The sequence below is a fragment of the Desmodus rotundus genome, chromosome 11 (genome assembly GCF_022682495.2).
Source record: "Desmodus rotundus isolate HL8 chromosome 11, HLdesRot8A.1, whole genome shotgun sequence".
Classification (NCBI taxonomy): Eukaryota; Metazoa; Chordata; class Mammalia; order Chiroptera; family Phyllostomidae; genus Desmodus; species Desmodus rotundus.
In genome coordinates, this window is record NC_071397.1 from 62,951,628 (window position 1) to 62,971,935 (window position 20,308).

General features: G+C 37.4%; 1 protein-coding gene and 1 pseudogene across 2 annotated transcripts in view; one reads left to right on the plus strand and one right to left on the minus strand.

Moving 5' to 3' along the window:
- Positions 1–20,308, minus strand: part of CDK19 (cyclin dependent kinase 19) — a 146,349-nt gene that overhangs the window by 13,823 nt on the left and 112,218 nt on the right. For both annotated transcript variants that reach the window (XM_024551808.3, XM_045188678.3), the window contains 4 exons: positions 10,709–10,766; positions 5,893–6,024; positions 1,275–1,418; positions 1,041–1,110 (listed from right to left, as the gene is read on the minus strand). In XM_024551808.3, coding sequence (XP_024407576.1) covers positions 1,041–1,110; positions 1,275–1,418; positions 5,893–6,024; positions 10,709–10,766 — 404 coding nt within the window. The remainder of the gene's footprint in view (positions 1–1,040; positions 1,111–1,274; positions 1,419–5,892; positions 6,025–10,708; positions 10,767–20,308) is intronic.
- Positions 304–410, plus strand: LOC112297436 (U6atac minor spliceosomal RNA; annotated as a pseudogene).

Sequence of the window (20,308 nt, forward strand, 5' to 3'; positions counted from 1 at the left end):
CTGGGAAAATGTGTAGAGTGAGAAGAGAAAACCTGGAACAATATCAATGCTATCTTGAAGAGGCCCCGACTAGTGTGGCTCACTGGGTTGGGCATCGTCCTGCAAAAGGCTGCTGGTTCTACTCCCGGTCAGGGAGCATGCCTGGGTTGTGGGCCAGATCCCTGGTTGGGGTGTGCAAGAGGCAACCGACTGGTGTTTCTCTGAAACGTCCGTGTTTCTCTCCTTCTCTCCCTCCCTTCCCCTCTCTCTAAAAATAAATAAATAAATACAATCTTTAAAAAAGAGAGAGAGAGAGATGGAGAGGTAATGTGTAGAAGGAGAAGAGGTTAACACTCCCCCTGACAAGGATGGAAGAGGCCTTGAGTCTGAAAATGGGAATCTAACAATAATGTTTGTGTTTGTTTTTTTTTAAAGAGATGGGTAGAGGCAAAGGATCCTACCAAGGATTGTGTAACAGAGGGGCCAAAAATGATGAGTGCCATTCTCTACTTCTTTTTATGATGTCTGCTTTTGTTCCTACAAGCCATCCTGTCCCGAAATTTTTCTAAGTTACCCAAAAGGAAACCTCTTCCTCCTTTTCCTCTAAGCATACACATTTACGACGGACTCCTCTCATGGCATCACCTTTCCTCTCCTTTCTACTCAACATACATGTCCCCACAGTTGCTCAGGTCCCAAGCCATGTGTTCTTGCTCCTGCCATCCTTCTTGGTTGCTAGCCCAGCATTTCGGTCCCCAGTCATTACTCTGACAAAGATGAAAACCACAGCTGTGGCCTTGAACTGAGCCCTTTACCATGCTAAAACAGAAGAGACATTTAAACTACCTAATGCCCCTTAAATTCTTATAAGTTTTTAAATACTACACCCTAAGCCTGGTATATAGGTGAACAAAATCTGGAATATGTTCTTTAAATCACAGCCATAATTAACATTAAAAAAAGTCTAAGTTTCTGGTTTAAATAATAATCTGTTTTTTTAAAGGATTAATTTAAATATTCCCACTCAAGTTACTACTTATATTTAATATGGAATTACTTACGTTGTTCTTCTAAAGTCTTTTTGAAGTGTTGGGTATTCTGGCATCTTTCTAATATCTTCCCAGTCTTTATCTTACAAAAAACATTGAATATTGTTACAGGAAATAATGTGTTACTTTTATCAAAAATCTCCTACTTATTTTAGCTTAAAAATGTATAACATACTTAAAATACGCTTTTGAAAAGGAATAATTGTGAAATATGACTCCAATGCTTTGAAAAGGAAAATAAATTACCTGCAGGAAAGCCCATGACACTAAATATCCGATCCAGTTGGTCATGATGAAAGGGATTGCTTGTTTTTATATCTTCCTGACGACAATGAAAAATAGGTTCTGAAGTCAGCAGTTCAGCAAATATGCAACCTATTGCCCATATGTCTACGAAGAAAGGAAAACAAGTATTTTGTACACATTTATAATATTTCTTTGGTCATACCGTATTTTTTGGACTATAAGACGCACCGGCCCATAAGACATACCTAGGTTTTAGAGAAGGAAAATAGGAAAAAAAAAACCCCGCTCCCCCCCCCCCCCCCAGCGAGCCAGGCAAGCTACATTCGGACTATAAGATGCACCCCTGTCTCCCCACCCCATTGGGGGGGGTGTCTTATAGCCCAAAAATACGGTAATTCCTGAGCATCACCACAACCTACTTATAAAAATACTTTTCAGTGAGCAATATACAAAATGCAATTAAGTGTATTAAGAAAACATATATATGAGACATGAATTGCTGATCATCACAACACATTGAAAGACAAATAAAAAATATTTCTTGTTTTTCCTGATGAAGATAAGCTTGGTAAACTCAATTTAGCAAGCAATAAATTTATATTTAGGCAAATGCCTTTCTAACCACTATTAATAATTCAATTTCTAAAGCATTCAACTGATAACCTAATACAGGACACAATACTCAAAATCTGATAGACTAAAACAATATCATCATCAAGTGTACATCAATCAAATGCATAATGATAGAGCAAAATTTTTGAGTTGTGAGTCTAGCCCAACAGTGAGACCACATAAAGTTATTTGGAAACACGCAACTTCTGTCTGAAAGACTACCGACTTCAGTTCCTTCAGTAAACTCTCAGGTCCTGCAGCTGATCGAGCACGTTCACTTAGACGCTTCCCCAACCCTCCCGACACCGCAGGATAAAGTTAGGCACCTTGGAAAGTTTTATTAACTATTTCAAACCAGCAGTTATAGATTATTCTATTTGAATTTTATACACTGAAAAACTTTAATTTAGATTCTGAGACTATATTATATTCACAATGCTTTGCCAAATATAGATATGAATTAATTTTTGTGAGATGTGTATTCACACTTACACACTTAAATAAATGCAATTTAACATGTATTTTTCAAAATAAGGGCACAGGCTGTGGTAGAGTATAGAAAAGTATGCTGTTTAATAGTTTACTAAATGTGGAATCACATTCTGTAGACAAGCTAAGTAAGAAAAAAGTCTAATTATATCTGTCAGCTAGAATTAGTGTGTATGCTATTTGGTAAAATGAATTGCCAAATGAAAAAAAAATGCATCCAATAATACCTCATATATCTGACTCCATTCAGGAATGGTTTCTTTCCACATAAGTTAAGCCTTTTGGACAATGGGAACATACCCCTTCAATAACCATTTTTATTATGCCACTACCTGTCAACTTAAGAGGCTATAAAATAAAAAAATGTAATGTCATCTTCCTTAATGACACAGGAAGGTCATCATCACGAACAGTCCATCACTAAAGAGTACAGCAGTAACGCTGTTCAGTGTCTACTTTTTAATTATTTTCTGCCACCCGTATCATGCTGGTTGTCACTCTTGCTTGATATAGCTGCCTCTGGTGAGCCCATCTCTCTTCCTGCTGGCCACCTCTACTGTGCAGTCCACTGGGATGACTGCTGTATGTTGCTTCGTGCCAATTCCTGGTTTGTCCTCAGTTCAAAGGACAAGAACGGGGTTCTAGACTTCACTGCTGAGACAAGGAACCACAGTGTAGCAGGTTGTGTTAAATTCTAAGGTTTCCTGCCTCATATGTCTCTAATTTTAAATGATCATCTGGTTCCTGTACCACCTGTACCCATTTCTCGGGTCTCTTTCCTCCATCCTGTTCTCCTGTGTATCTGTCTCTGTTTCTCTCACACACACATCGCCATTCCCACCCAGAGTAAAAATGAGTGAATATGTGTGCATGTATAAGTCTGTTATGAATATATTTCAAGCTTAAAGGTAACTAATTTGGGGAATATTTTTTTTCTGTGTCTTAACTTTTTTCCTAACTTCTATCTAAAATGGATAATTGGAACTTGACTAAAATTAGAAATTAGTGATTTTATGTTTTTGTCCTGGGATAAGTGGTAAATCTCATTTACTGAGCAAGTAAGTAACAAGCTAGTTAAAATTCAATTTCAGTTCTCCTTACCCTGAGAAAACAAGAAATATAGTTGGTTTCCAATTCATACAAAAATTTTCTTTATTTCTCAAAAAACACATCTATTTTATTTCAAAAACAGAGCAATTAATTATAAAATATTCATAAAACTGTGTTTCTCAAAGTGTGGGCTGTCAAAGTATGTGGACCACATCACCTGATGGTACATGTTAAAAATGGGCCTTACCAAAAATTTTGTATGAGAATCTCTTGAAAGCCCTGGCTGGTGTGGCTCAGTTGGTTAGATCATCGTCCCATACACCAAAAGGTTGCGGGTTCGATTCCTAGTCAGAGCACATGCCTAGGGTTCGGCCCATGTATGAGAAGCAACCGATTTATGTTTCTCTCCCCTCTCCCCTCTCTCTAAAATCAATAAGCATGACCTCAGGTGAGGACAAAATAAAAAAAGAATCTCTGAGAGTAGGACAGGCTTTGGTAGGGGGGGGATCATTTAGTTTAACAGGGTTTTGGCTGAATTTGCCTTTTCTTACGGGGAATCTCCCTTTTCGATATAGGCTGTATCAGTGCGTGCTAAGAGTCTACCACATCTGAATTTCTGCTGTTACCACATCCTTTACGCCTGCCCCAGTGCTCTGGGCTACTACCTCACCATCAATTCTGTTCTAAAGCACCACCTGTTGCTTCCAACCAACACTCCCCCTCCTCTGGCTCACTTTCAGTTTCTTCCTAACCTCTGGTGCCTTCTGAGATTGCCTAAGAGATGTTACTGTTCTCATAAAAAGAAAAAGCAAACTCTAAAAGTCTCAAAAATACAGCCCTACAGTCAAAGTCATTCACTGAAATTTAGGTAGAGTCAGGTTCTGATTTAACTCCTCATTCTTAGGACCACTGGATCCTTCCACTTGGCTTTTGCAGTTTTCCTTTCTTCACCCTTCACAGACAGCTGCCACTGCCCCTTGCTAACAGGGTGGCCCTTGGCACCCATGATATGCAGCTTTACAATGGCCTCAACTGCTGGGGGAGGAGGGCGGTCTACATTCCTCTACTGTCAAACACGTACTGGTTTATCTCACAGTGCTGAGGCTACTCGTGGGCTTTTTTCACTCATTTAATAAAATCCTTCAGAAATATTTATGAGGTATTACGATATTCCAACACTGTGCTAATGTATCAATCCCTGGACAAAGTATAAATGCGTTGTTGGCATCTGAGTTTTCAGATTCCACCAAATAAATGAGGACGTTACTATATTAAAATTTGTTTCCCTTCTTGCCGATGAGTAGGTTAATTAACAGTCTAATCTTCCAAATGTAAGAACTTGTATAGTTCTCTGGGTGTCACCAGGTTGCTCAGAAGCTTAACAGAAAGGATTGTGCTTGTCTGTAAAAGGAAAATCTAAACAAAGATACTTAGCAAATGCAGTTGCCTTAAATACCTAGCCCTTCATATTAGCAATACTCTTTACTCCCTCCCTATCCTCTCTTTTTAACCTCTTTTAAATAAATCTCTAGATTTGAGGAGGACTCTCTCCTTTTTAAAAAATCCTCACCCAAGGATATGTTAATTGATTTTAGTGACAGAGAAAGAAACATCAGTGTGAGAGAGAAACATCAGTCAGCTGCCTCCGCTACATGCCCTACCAGGGATTGAACCCGCAACCTCGGTATGTGCCCTGACCAAGGCTCGAACCCAAACCTTTTTGGTGTATGGGATGACATTCTAACCAACTGAGCCACCCAGCCAAGGTGATGTTTTCTTCTTGACTCCCTGAGTTCACAGCTGGATCCTCTGAGGACAATGTAGTGACCAGGTAGCAAAATCTCCGATGCTTCTGTTCTGAGGCAAAATTTAAATCCTACAGAGAGCGTGTTTATAACAGATTGTCTTACTCAGTTTTTATTTCTTTTACCCGGAGAGCTGGCAAGATGCTGAGTACAACTAATCTACCCATATCCGTCTATTTTCTACCTTAATGGAGAAACTGCCATTCTGTTAACTGTAATGGCAAGAGAGAAAGATTAGTCACATTGTTTCTTATTTTGGAAAGGCTGACTAACTTTTCCCCAGATACACGGGACTTTTCCAACACCACACTACTCCTGTTTTTCCTTTTGTGAAGAAAAAAATTCTAAACTTCTCTCCAGTTCTTCTGATTGACATTGGTAAGTGCAAAATAAAATTTGCATGTGATCATTTCCATAGCAACTCAAAAGGATCGCATATCTCTATTCCCTGGAAGAAAATGCTTTCTTCTTTTAAAAGAACCATTTTCTCCTATACAGTTAAAAATGCAAATCCACTAGACTATAAAATTTAGGAATATAGAAGACAACAGGACTTTTACAAAGAAATATAAATTGGTTTTTTACAAAGCAGCTTTATTATTATACCATTTGCTATTTATGATAATCCAATGCCAAGACAGTAAATCATTTTAGAAACTTACCAATGGCTTTTGTATAATGTCTTGCACCAAGCAGAAGTTCTGGAGCCCGATACCAAAAAGTCACAACTACTGGATCCAAATCTGCTAGAGGCTTTAGAGGAGAATTGAATAATCTGGCAAAACCCATGTCAGCTAAAAAAGAAAAGCAGATAAAACTCAGTTTAGCGTGCTGTGATGACAATAGTTACTAACCTCACAGAGGTATCCTTTTCCTTTTCAACCAGTGGTCTGTACCAGGCACTCATCTCTCCTTCTGAGGCAGATACTATTATTGTGCCTATTTTACAGATGAAGACACTTAAAGACATTCTTACTTGACCAAGGTCACAGTCCTACTAAGTGCAGCATCAGAATGAGACTCCCAGTCTGACTTCAGGTTCCTGACTTTCAGAGGCCACTACAATAATATTCTTAGATTTTTTAAAAACTGAAGATAGCCTTGTTTCCACGATTAATTATAACTTCTGTATGACTATACATCTACAACTGGACTGTATCTTAGTTCCGTGTGTGCTAGAATCAGTTCTTATGGACTCATGAGAGCCAATCTGTACACATCTCATCCCAACTCTGAGTTCAGGGACATCTCAGTGGTGGCGTGAAATTGGCTGTGGTGAGAGTATTTACGTCATGGAAAAGGGCAAATGCTACAAACTGGGGCTCCCTCCTCCCAGAGAGCCAGTTTGGTGCAGTACCCACCATATCACATACATGTGTCCAAGAACATGTAGAGAATATACAACACGATGCTTTCTTGTAATTCACCATTTAACAAAGGTCTGTGTCAAAGCTAACTGACTTAACTATTAGAGGAGTACGAAAGTAGTAAAAAGAGTATCTATTACTAAATAAGATCCCAGAGACTATCTAATTTTCTTAATATTTCATAAACAACAAATGCCTTAAAATCTACAAAACGCCTGAGAGTTTACAAACCATTTTCAGATACATCATATATCACTTCATTCAGTCCACATAAGGACACAGGTTTAGTAAGTATTTTGGTCCCAACTTCTGAGATAAAAGAATCTGGCCCATGTCACAGGGATAGTTAGTAAAGATGCCAGCACTCAAACAAAAACCACGTTATAATCTAGCAGCTACATTCTCAACCACTGATCTGACATGCAATAAATTATACATACCATAATTGCATGTCACAAAGGCAAAACCACAAGAGTTATAAACTTCTCTAATTTGAAATACACAATATAGACAGTATATTTTGATTATATAGGGCCCCAATGTACTACAAAATGTACAAATAGTACATAAAATTGCAACTACAGAGAATCATTTAATCTAAAACTAATATGCTATAAAATACCTTCAAACTTTAATTTACAGTGATATTATTTCCTGATATTTTGAGTGATTTAAGACTTTCTGAAAATGCTTTGGAAAGCCAGGTCTTAAAAAATAAAGCTGTCCAAGAAAGCCTGTGCAAATGCCTACTCTTTCTTAACTAAATTTCCCTACAGCAAATAAAAATATTCAAAACCATTCTGCCAACATTACACCTACTGCAAGGCACTGCTTTATAAATTGAACAGATGTTGACTATTGCTGATGGCAAAGTAATACGATGGAATGCTGTTCCACCCATTGAAAAACATTTTGTTTTGAAGTAAAGGCTAAAGCCAGTATTTCTCCCCTTACTCTGTACTTCCTTAGTTTTACCTAAGCCACACCTATTCACTGTCAAATTAAAGGCCAGAAAACACAATATACATCTTGAAAACAATCCCTGCCTATTGTATGAACTTTTAGGAGTTTTAAATCATTTTTCAAATAGTTACTAATTTAGACAAAAGGTAACTTAGCTTAAACATTGCTAACAATTGTTTTCCTAAAATTAGATAGGAATGAAAGTTTCAATTCAGTTGGTAGCAGTAGTAAAATTCCGCTGTGGGTATGAATCAGGCAAAATCAAATGACAGAAAAACAGCAAAAGATATTGTCTACCACCAAGGAGCTTACATGAGGTGAGATGACAATACACAAAGTAGACAAAAATTAAAAAAGGGTAAGTGTTATAAGAATAAAGGAAAGTTGTTTCTGGTTTCTACTAAACTCTAAATCTCTTGGAGGAAGAGCCTATGTCTCCTTCATTGTGTCATCTGGAGCCAGGTTTGATAAACACTTAGACAAATGGACGAAATGGAAAGTAGAACCTGAGCTGGGTTCTGAAGGGTAAATTGTTGGGAATAGTAAAGATGGCAATAAGCATTTTCGGTAAGGCCTGGGAAGTCTGTAGGTTCTGAGGAGGGAAAGGCTCAGATATGGGGCAGGGCCAATGTGTTTTCAGCTCAACGATGCTTTTCTTTTCAGCCAGAAAAGAACTATATTGTCTTATTAAGCATAGACATCAGAGCATCACTATTTAAAAAAAAAAATAATGTGCTATTAAAACAAAATTTAAAGCAATTAATTAACTAGATTGTTTACTTGGCCTTTATTATTAATTATTGCTTAGTTTTAACACTGATTTAATCCAGAATCTTGGATAGAATTACAATCCTAAAACTCTTAACAGTAAGGCAACTAATTAGCCTGGTTAGGATACAGAATTTTATGTTGAGAGACTGTAGAGATATGTGGGAGACATAAGGGGAAGAGAGTAAGTTTGGGTGACTGGGTTAAATGTGATGACAGGTACAAGCAAGGGAAAGTGTAAGAAAATGATGAATTTGGTTTGGAATAATAGACTATAGGCTGACAACAGGAAACCAAATAAAGATAAGGATTTCATCTAGAATGACAGAATGGAATCTGAAATCTAGATCTTAGAATAATTTTCATAGTCTAAGATTTTGAGGCTACAGATAATCAATTCCCTAAAGAATAAATTGTAGAGGGAGTCATGTCCAAAGCCAGTGGCTAGGGTCTATTGAAACAAAAGGTTGATACGAGTAAGAGGCAGTAATGAATAAAATACAGAAGTAACAGCATAAGTGGTATACAGAATACGTGATGTCATACGGACCAAGAGAAAAGACAGTCCCATGGCCAGACTGCTCAGGAGAACAAATGGCTAAGGCAGTAAAGGAAAACAGTGACTAAATACAGGCCACTAGATTTGGTAAAATAGAGGTCAAAAGGTGTCCTTTTACAGAGCAGTTTCAACTGAGGAATGGAATTGGAGGCCAGATTATAAAAAAATCAGGGTGAGGGTGAGTGGAACCAATGGGTGAATATGTGTTCTGGAAGTAGAGGAACAAGGAAAAACAAATAGAGCAGATAGTAAAGAAAACAAAGTGGAAATGAGAAGATTTAATTTAAAATTGGGAAGAGAACTGTGAATGTTTGAAGGTGAAGAGGGGAATTCTGAGAGGGAGAATGGAGGGGCTGAAGGGTACCACGAAGGTCATTTAAGTGAAGAAGGGCACCAGCTGGGCCTCAGGAGGGCGGAGTCCCTCTTCCTCTGAATGTTTCAAAGGCAGAGCTGTGCTGACAAAAAGTGGGCAGTGAGGTCACCCCAGACAGCTCTGCTCTCACTGGGTAGCAATGTTTGTAGGGGAGAGAGACTCTGGACTTGGAATTCAAGTCCTTCCTTTGAAAGGCAGAACAAGCTACAACCTCTCTAAATCCAGCTTTCCCTATGTACAGTATCTACCATAAAGGGCGGTTGTGTAAAACAACAAGGTACCTAACATATGAAAGTATCTATCACACTGGATAGTACACTGTTTGTTTTACTGTCTCTCACAGGGAGGAACTATCCTTCATCTCCCTTCCACTTTCACCAGTGTCTAGCAAAAAGTAGGTACTCGATAAATGCCTATAAGAACAAGAGCGTAAGCATGAGTGAGAAGCAAGTGAGGAGCGGTGCAAAGGAGATGGGGAAGGAAAAGGAAAGGGAAGGAAAGCAGTGACCTGCTTCTTAATGAACATCAACAAAACTTTTGAACTGAAGCACAGTAAACTCAAGAGTACAGATTTAAAGAAAGAGAAGTTGGTTCAGAACAGCTTCTTCAAGGCCTGGGCTGGTGTATTAACTGAAGTAAAAGACCAGGCAGCAGGGCAGGCTCAGCTGAAGTAGGACAGAATGAATTTGTAGCAGGTCAAGTTAGCATTGTGTACCAACCCTAGCATGATATAGTCTAATAGCAAGGAAAGCAGGTTGATGAAACAAAATTTATTTTGAAATCCTTCTAAAAAACATTGAACATTCAATAAACGTAACTTATATTAAAAGAAATTAGAACAAAGTATTTCTTAGCTCATTTTCTCCCCAAATATGTCATAGGTATAAATAATGCCAATTTCTTTTAGACCCTTCAGGGTTGAAAAGGAAATTTTAATGTATAGATGAGACTCCTTCCACTGCCTTATTAACCTTAAGATTGGCAAGTAAGAGGGTCTATAAACATATACATCCATTTGGAAAAGATATGTTGGTACCTGGCACAGAACATACGTGGGGTGGGGGGAAAGATACCTGTGAAGGCCTATATATATTAGGTAAGAGTGGAAGAGATATACTTAAGGAAAGAACACTTGGTAAAGTTGAAACAAAAGTACGATTTATGGGATTATGTTTAGGGCGACTGTGCAGGACAGTAATAGTGACATAAATACATGTTTGGGATTTTGTATGGGAATGAAATTTTTTGTGGGCTTGCTTACCTCAGCTTAGAATTATAGAACCTTATTTTGGGAATAAAGGAGGGATTTAAATACTATATTTCCTAATATCTTTTCTAAATATATTATGAGAAAGTAATTTTTCAATTAATTACTTAATAATATTAAAAAGGGAAACCATCATTGCAGTTACTTCAGTTTCTTAATTATTTTAGAAATAATTACCTACCTATTTTGACTCTCCCCCTCTCAGGACCTTCTCCCATTACTAGGATATTTGCTGGTTTCTAGAAATAAAAATAGAGCATTCAAATTACTATGTTTATTCTTTTGACATGCTCTAAAATAGAAAAAAAGTTCTTGTAATAGGAAAAAGTTCTTATAATATTCTGTATTTTCAACAAAACTATAATCAAATATTAAGTACCCTCTACATAGTTAAAGCATTTGACATCCTTGAAGTTAGCACTAACTTTCCATAAACATCCTTGCTATGGAAACATCTTATTTTCAAAATTTTATCATACAAATAAATACAAAGTAATTAAAGCTGTCATTTCCATTTGCCTCACAGAAGTAATGAATAATAATTTAAAAACATGTACAAATCATAAACTGTCTGCTTGCTGCCCACAACAGTTTTTGTGGCTGAAAAATTTATATAAAATTTCAAACCACAACATAATTACCTTCCTTTAAACAAATCAAATGGAATATCCCTTGCTAAATATTTCTAAACTTCTGTAGGAAAATATGATCAACATTCAACAGACTCCATTAGAATTCATACACATTTTCAGCTCTAGTTCATGCAAAAGCAAGGTATTCAAAATAAATTTCAAGACATAAAATAAAAACCAAACCTAATACAAAGCTATATAAACAGTAGGCTGCAAATGTATCCACCATCTTTGAAGTCATCCTCATTTGTAGTGGACATTTGGAAACAGAGAAACTGTCTAGGTAGGTCTGTGGGCAATAAGTCTTCTCTGTAAATTCCATTTCTAAGGTCTTCTCAGCTTGAAATGAGTTACGAACTGAATAACATCTTAAAGAAGAAATTAACAGGACTTTCTGATGTGTTGAAATCAGAAGACTGAGACAAAGGGTGATAAAGATTTCACTAAGGTTTTGAGTTATATGACTGGAAGAATGATGGTGCCTTATTACGGAAAAGTTATGAGAAGTACTGGTTTGAGAGTAGGAATGACAAGAAGGTGGCGATGACGTAGTGAGTTTGAGGAAGGTGAGATGCCTACATCATACTAGCCAGGGGGTGAAAATAGGAAGATTTGAATATGAAAGTTAATCAATGGAGTGTGATTACTGAAGATAAAAGACAAGATTAGTTTACCATAGCAGAAAGAGAAAGCTTTAAAACTATTTATCTGTTACTTAAAGTAACAGATGCACCAAGAAAAAAAAAAAAAAAGGCCCAAATTTCAGAACACTTCAAAGCTCCAGAAAAAATACAACTAAGCGAGGAAGAGATAGCCAACCTATCGGATGCACAGTTCAAAACACTGGTTATTAAGACGCTCACAGAACTGGTTGAATCTGTTCGAAAACTAGATGAAAAAATGAAGCCTATGCTAAGAGAAACAAAGGAAAATGTACAGGGAACCAATAGTGATGGGAAGGAAACTGGGACTCAAATCAACGGTGTGGACCAGAAAGAAGAAAGAAACATCCAACCAGAAAAAAATGAAGAAACAAGAATTCGGAAAAATGAGGAGAGGCTTAGGAACCTCCAGGACATTTTTAAATGTTCCAACATCCGAATTATAGGGGTGCCAGAAGGAGAAGAGGAAGAACAAAAAATTGAAAACTTATTTGAACAAATAATGAAGGAGAACTTCCCCAGTCTGGCAAAGGAAATAGACTTCCAGGAAGTCCAGGAAGCTCAGAGAGTCCCAAAGAAGTTGGACCCAAGGAGGAACACACCAAGGCACATCATAATTACATTACCTAAGATGAAACAGAAGGAGAGAATCTTAGAAGAAGCAAGAGAAAAGGACACAGTTACCTACAAAGGAGTTCCCATAAGATTGTCAGCTGATTTCTCCAAAGAGACCTTACAAGCAAGAAGGGGCTGGCAAGAAGTATTCCAAGTCATGAAAGGCAAGGGCCTACATCCAAGATCACTGTATCCAGCAAAGCTATCATTTAGAATGGAAGGGAAGATAAAGTGCTTCTCAGATAAGGTCAAGTTAAAGGAGTTCATCATCACCAAGCCATTATTATATGAAATGTTAAAGGGACTTATCTAAGAAAAAGAAGATAAAAAATATGAACAGTAAATGACAGCAAACTCACAGTTATAAACAACCACACCTAAAACCAAAACAAAAGAAAACTAAGCAAACAACTAGAACAGGAACAGAACCACAGAGATGGAGATCACATGGAGGGTTATCAATAGGGGATTGGGAGGGGGAGAGAGGGGGTAAAGGTACAGAGAATAAGTAGCATAGATGATAGGTGGACAATAGACAGGGTGAGGGTAAGAATAGTGTAGGAAATGTAGAAGCCGAAGAACTTATAAGTATGACCCATGGACATGAACTATAGGGGGGGATGTGGGAGGGAGGGGGTGGGCAGGATGGAGTTGAGTGAAGGGGGGAAGTGGGACAACTGTAATAGCATAATCAATAAATATATCAAAAAAATAAAATAAAATAAAACTATTTATCAAAGATCCATTATGTTTAGAACATTGTACTGGAGACTTTCAGGAAACAAAGAAAACCTCTTGACTCAAGGAACTTAAAATCTAGAAAGGAAAGAGGAACAGACAGCTTTTTAGAATACAAAATAGCAAAATGTCAAGAATTAATGATATTTCTCAATGAATATTAGTCTTTAGTAAGGACATGACTTTGAATGAATATAAGGATAACTAAGGTTTTGATAAGCATAAACAGAATAATGACTTTTCGGGCTCAAGGAGCCCTATAAATAACAACATGATCACAGACACGGCCTACCGAGAGAGTCTAAAGTGTTCAAAATGCTCAGTGTAGAAATAAGACTGGAAACCATGTTGGGAATAAAATACCACATTAAAGAAGCTGGAATTTATTCTATAGGCTAAGCTGAGACAGAACAGTCAAATAATCAGATCTATATTTAGGGGGAAAACTCTGGTAGGATTATGAAGAATGAAATGGAAGGGATGGATAAACCACAAAGTAGAGACAGAGAGATGAGGTGGATGTGGGCTACAGTAATCTAGGGAAAAGTAAGGGCGCCCTAACTTGTGACAATGGTCATGGAGGAACATACCAGAACATTTCAAGGTAAAAGTTGAGTATTTGGCATGGTTTTTTTTACACCACCTTCTCCATCCTCCATGTCATTCATTCAACAAATATTGACGGAGAACATACTAAGTATCAGACAGTGGTTTAGATGCTAGAGATACAGAAGTAAACAAAACAGGACAAATCCTCGCCCTCATGAAGCTTACATTCTAGCGGGAAGAGAAAAGCAATAAACAAATGTACAGTACATCAGATACTGGTAAAGTTTTGTGGAAAAACAAAACTAAACAAGGAGAATACCAGAAATTTCCACAGTTGGTATTACGGCTGACTAAATGCCCTAGGGGACTCTGTCAGTACAGAACAGACATATGCTACATAAGAAACATTCCTTTGAAGAATCCCTGATCTCACCAGAGAGCTGTAACAACCCCCGGCCTCACCCCAAATAATGTGCGCTTGTCACTGGAGAATGACAGCAAGGTGGGACAGGCCTGAAGGCAGACGACAGGAACACACTTCAGCGGGGACACTGAACCTTGGGCAACTAGCAAAATGTGAAAGCTGAGCTGCTACCCCTCAATCAGCTGAGACTCTCAAGGAGAATGAAATAAACCTAGATGCTTCCCGTAGAAGCAGAGGAAATCCTCTCTGATGAAAAACCTTCCTAACTTAGGCCCATTTTCATGCTAAAAGCGTATTATTTCCATATTGGATTATAAAAACAAAATCCATTCTATACCATTTACAAGAGATCCACCTAAGTGGAAGCACCATAAAAGCTGAAAGTAAAATGCTATTAAAAGATGTATCAGGCAAACTGCTAAACGAAAGTTGGATCATGGGGTGGGCTGGCGGAGGGTGTAGAGGAGGGAGATAAATGGTGATGGAAAGAGACTTGACTTGGGGTGGTGAACACACAATGCAGTGTAGAGATGATGTGTTGTAGAACTGTGCACCTGAAACCTGAGGTAAATTTTGTTAACCAGAGTCACCCCAATAAATTCAATAAACAGGAAAAAAAAAAGAGCTGGATTAGCTAAGTAAATGTTAGACAAAGTAGCTTTAAGACAAAAGTATTACTAGGAATAGAGATGGTCCCTATATAATGATACAAGGTTCAATTCTCCAGGAAGAGGCAACACTCCTATATTTGTGATGCACTTGAATAAATACATACAGCAAAAAATGATGTAACTTCAGGAAGGGAAGACCCATGATACCATACTTTTGTCGATTACTGATGTCAAGCAGACAAAAGATACAGACTCCCCAAGGACACAATTGACAAGGATAACGTAGCAGTCATATACACATCTTTTACCCGATAATTGGAGAGTACACATTTTTGTTAAGTACACTTGAATACTTACAAATACTGAAAGTATACTTGTGGGTCTCAAGAAATTTCAAGGAATTATTATCAGACAGGCTAAGTTCTGTGACCACACTGCAATTAAGTTAAAAGTAATTACAAAAGCATAAATTTAAAACTCCATATATTTGGAAATTTAAAAATAATTCTAAATCACTAAGAGGTAAAAGAACAAACTATGAAGAAATCATTTATGTTAGAAAGGAAGGAAGGAGAAAAATCACCATGTGCCAAAGTTAAGTTTAAAAAGATCAACAGAGTAAACAAAACACAGAAGAACAAAAGGGCAAGGGAAGAAACCTATGAACTAGCCAGGATTTATGAAGCCTCTAGGACAGGGGTGTCCAAAACACTGGAAGAACAGTTGTCTTGGGCCACACATTAAATACACGAACACTAATGAAACTTATGAGCAAAAATAAACAGATCCATGCATAATTTTCACAATATCCACCAACACAGATAAGCAAAAAAGTCCTCACATAATTACCCTAATTATGCAGCAGCCCTTTCGATAACCTCTTAAAATCGTCAAGCAGGTCCCAAGTTTGTGATCACTAATATAGAAAATGTATATATCTAAGTAATAAAACTAAGTATTGTTGTAAGTAAATTTACAATTTCACTTTGGGCCACATTCATAGCCTGGCCTGCATACAGCCCATGGGCCGTGGGTTGGACACCCTTTACCTTTGCAAGGGGAGAGAAGGTACAAATTAACAACATTACAAATTACAGAAATGAACTTAACTATAAATTCTGTGGAGGTTAGAAAGATAAAAGAAGCATATGAACAACTTTATACCTATTAATTTTAAAGAATACACAAAACAGACAAAGCTAAGCAAATGTGTCCTAAAAATTGACTCAAAATGAGTTAGAAAGCTGGAAGGTGCTGAATAAATTGAAACTGTAGTTAAAAACCAGATCCTAGATAATCAAGATGCAAGTTTTCCAAATTTTCAATAAACAGATTATTTCAAATTTTATTCAAACGTTTTCAGAGAATAGAAAAAGAGGGAATGTTCCCAATACATTCTAGAAGGCCAGTATAACCTTGACAAAAGCAGACAAAGTCTGAAAAAAATTTCAGGCCAACCTCACTCATGAGTATATAAAAATATTAAACAAAATATATGAGTCCCAATACAGAAACAGGAATGCCAGGATGGCTTAACATAAGAAACTCTATATAAGTCCATCACCATAGTAGCAGATTAAAGATAATTGTCTTGATAGTGGCTAAAAAACAGATAATTATCTTGACAGGCTGAAAAAGCAGTTGATGAAATTTAACACCCATTCATGATAAACAGACTAGAAAAAAATTCCTGCCCTGGCTCAGTGGATTGAGAGCCAGCATGCAAACCAAAGGGTCGTGGGTCTGATTCCCATTCAGGGCACCACCTGCCTGGGTGGTAGGCCAGGTCCCAAGTAGGGGGCGCTCAAGAGGCAACCACACATTGATGTTTCTCTCTCTTTCTTTCTCCTTCCCTTCTCTCTCTCTAAAAATAAATAAATAAAATCTTTAAAAGAAAAGAAAAGAAAAAACTTCCTTAACCCAATAATGGGTATCAAAAACTGAGATGAAAATATTGGAAGCATTCCCTTTAAAATCAGGAATAATGTGCCCTGGCCGGTGTGGCTCAGTTGCTTGGAGCATCATCCTGTAACTGAAAGGCTGCGGGTTGGACTCCCAGTAAGGGCACACACCTGGGTTGCAGGCTTGCTTCCCCAGTCTGGATGAGTAGGATCCCACGTCTGGGCGCCTACAGGAGACAACCGATCAATCGATGTTTCTCTCTCTCCCTTCCCCTCTCTAAAATCACTGGAAAAAAATGTCCCCAGGTTGTCCTTGGGTGAGGATTAAAAAAATAAAACAAAAAATAATGAAAAGATACCCAAAATTACTACTTCTAAAATCAACTGTATTATAAGCCCAGTGCTATAAAACAATAATTAAAGGCATGGACTGGAGAGGCAGAAACAAAGCTATGCTTATTTGGAAATGACATTATTATCTACACAGAAAACCCAAAGTACTTACAAACAAATCAGCCATAGTAACAGAGTTTGGTAGGATGTCCAGCTAACAGAACAATGTGACAAAGTCAACTGTGTTTCTATATACCCATTAAGAAAAAAAGCTGGGAAATACAATTTTTCAAAGGCAGCATTTCTACAGCAGCAACAACAACAACAAAAAATGATAAGGTGCCTAGGAATAAATACATCAAAGGATGTACAAGATTTTTATACATAACATCTTGAAATCTTATATTGAATGATATTACGAAATCCTAAATAAATTAAGAGCCCATGTTTATAGATAAGACTCAATGCAGGGGGTGGGCAAAAGTAGGTTTACAGCTATGAGTAGGTGAAACAGTATATTCATTTATTATTAATTAGTATATTATTTTCCATATGAACCATAAACCTACTTTTGCCCCCCCTGTTTAGCAAGGACATCAATTCTCCCCATACTTATATGTAAATTCAGTGCAACTTCAATCAAAATCTCATCCAGGTTTTTTATTGTGAACTTGAAAAGCTGGTTTAAAATGTATGTGGAAGAGCAAAGAGCTAAGAATAGCCAAGATGCTGTGAAAGTGTTAGAAGTAGAGATGAGGAGAGAAATCTGGCTCAAAACATGATATCAAGATTTATTTTAAACCTAAAGCAATTAAGACAATGTGACAGTGGTACAGGGAAAGGCCAGCTGCAGACAAACTGATCTGTGGGACAGAAGAGTACTGGACAGAACTGCAGCTGAGGGAAGAGGAACTGGAGATCAGTGGGGAAAGGAGGGCTCACAATGCCTGGTGCTGGCAACACAGGTTATCCAAATGGGGAAAGTAAATAAATGCATCCTCACCTTATCTGACACACACACACACAATTTCAGATGGATTAAAGGCTTAAATGTGAAAAGCAAAACTTTAAAACTTTTGGGAAAAAAAATATAGGAAACACTCTTTCTGACCCTGAGGTAAGGAAGAATTTCTTAAACAAGATACAAGAAATAACCATAAAAAGAAAAGACTGATAAATTTGGCTAATCAAATAACTTCCAATCATCAAAAATAAAGAAAATAAAGACAATGTACCAACCAGAAGTATTTGTTACACATACAAATAACAAAGATTTATAGGGCATCCAGAAAAAGAACTTCCTGCAAATCAGTATGAAAAGCAACCCAGTAGAAAAATGGACAAAATGTCCGAACAGGCATTTAACAAGAACCACGTTTAACCACTAAGCATATGAAAAGATGCTCAACCTCATTAATAACGAAGGAAATGCAAATTAATATCACAGTGAGATACTATTTTACACCTAGTATATTGGTTAAAACTTAAGAAATGTTAAATAGTAAGTGGGCCTTGGGAAACTTCAATACATTGCTGTTGGGAGAATAAGTTGGTACAGCTTCTTTGGAAAAGGATTTGGCATCATCTTGCAAAACTGAAACGCTGCATACCCTTCAACTCAGTAATTCCATTTTTAGATACCCTAGAGAATGTTCTTAGAAGCACAGTTTGTAATACAAAAAAAAAAAAAAAAAATGGACACATCCCAGATTTTTAGCTAACAGAAAAATGGAGAAATTAATTGTGGTAGAGTCACACATGAACTTTAAAATAGCAGTGAAAATCAGTGAATTACAAATAAGGGTTTTAAAATGTTCAAATCTTGGAAGCATTATGTTGAGTAAAAAAAAAACCAGTTTAAAAAGACTATATACAGCAGGGTGCCATTTTCATAAAACTTAAAACCAAGTGAAGTAAAAATATGTATGTTGTTTAGGCATACATATAAGTGTAATAAATCTGTTTTTACAAAGAAGTGAATAATGGATTCAAAATTCAGGATTTTGTTACCTCTTGGAAGGAGGCTGGAGGATAGGATGGCAAAAAATATAAGTAGAAGCAAGCTACTGGTAATGTTCCAGCTACTGGGTTAAGTGACAGGCTCCTGGTTGATAAGCTTTGTGAAGTACATAAACGTTCCAAAGATTCTTTGGTATACACCATGTATTAAGACTGTAATAAATACAAAAAGAAAGCAGTAGGTGGGAACAAGCCCTGCTGGGAGTGGGTTAGGAGGGCATTATTGTCAACAACATATAAGCACTATTACCTCCTTGAGAAGTTAACATTTGGGATAAGATCTGAAGCAAGGACAGTGTAAGCTGGCTGAACCTAAAGGGAAGAACGGTCTAGGCAAAGGAAAGGGCAAGTTGCAAGCCCTGAGGCAGGAGTTTGCCCGGTGAACTGGAGACAAGCTAGGCAGTGGGAGGAACAGAATGACAGGACACTAATGATTCTAGAGAGAAGGTAACCCAAGGGAGGGCCTGCTTGCTGCTTCCAATTGTTCTGCCTTTGGCACAAGTCATTTGAGAATAGGATAGGTACTTGAGCACTGTCTGGCCTGTGCAGTGAGTCAGTGAGGGCTGCCGCAGGTATGCAGGAAGGGCAAGGACATGGTGTTTGGAGCAGTAAGGAAAAACCTGGGAGAGCCCGCAAGCTGGCTAACTGGAGAACAGGCAAGGAGGACGAAGTCAACATGAGAGGAGAGTTAGGGGAGGAGGAGCAGTGGAGAGATACCGAGAAGGTTGAGGGAAGGGGCTTGTCAACCATACAGAATGATGTGGAAACATGGAAAAACTTTTGATTTTACATGACTAGAATTAGCATTATTTTGTTATATTATGTTTCTGTATGGCCTATAGTTTTTGCAAGTTGTGTAATACACATGTAGATTTTGGTGTTCTGCCCAATCTCTGATAGAAGAGACTTCTATCAGAAGATAGAAGAGTTTGGAGAGACTGTCATTTACTACTACAATATGTATTTCTATAATGTTTGCTTTTGTATATTTTGGTATTACTTATAATTAGAGAAATAGTATTTTAAAAAATATAATAAGGAATAAATAATGCTGAGATGAAAAAAAGGTGGTTAGATGAAAAAGAGCCAATGAAACAACCTGTAAAGGAACACCCACAGTAAGAAAATGTAGGTAGCACAGGGTTCTAGAAGCCAAGAGAGTTGAGAAATGAAGAGGTGATCTTTAGGCATAAGAGAATGAAGCAGTGAAAAGGTAACTTTTGGACAATTAGGAGGTCATTGGTGACTCAAAAGAAGCCAGAGTATTATGTTTGGGTATTATTTACCCGACATGCCA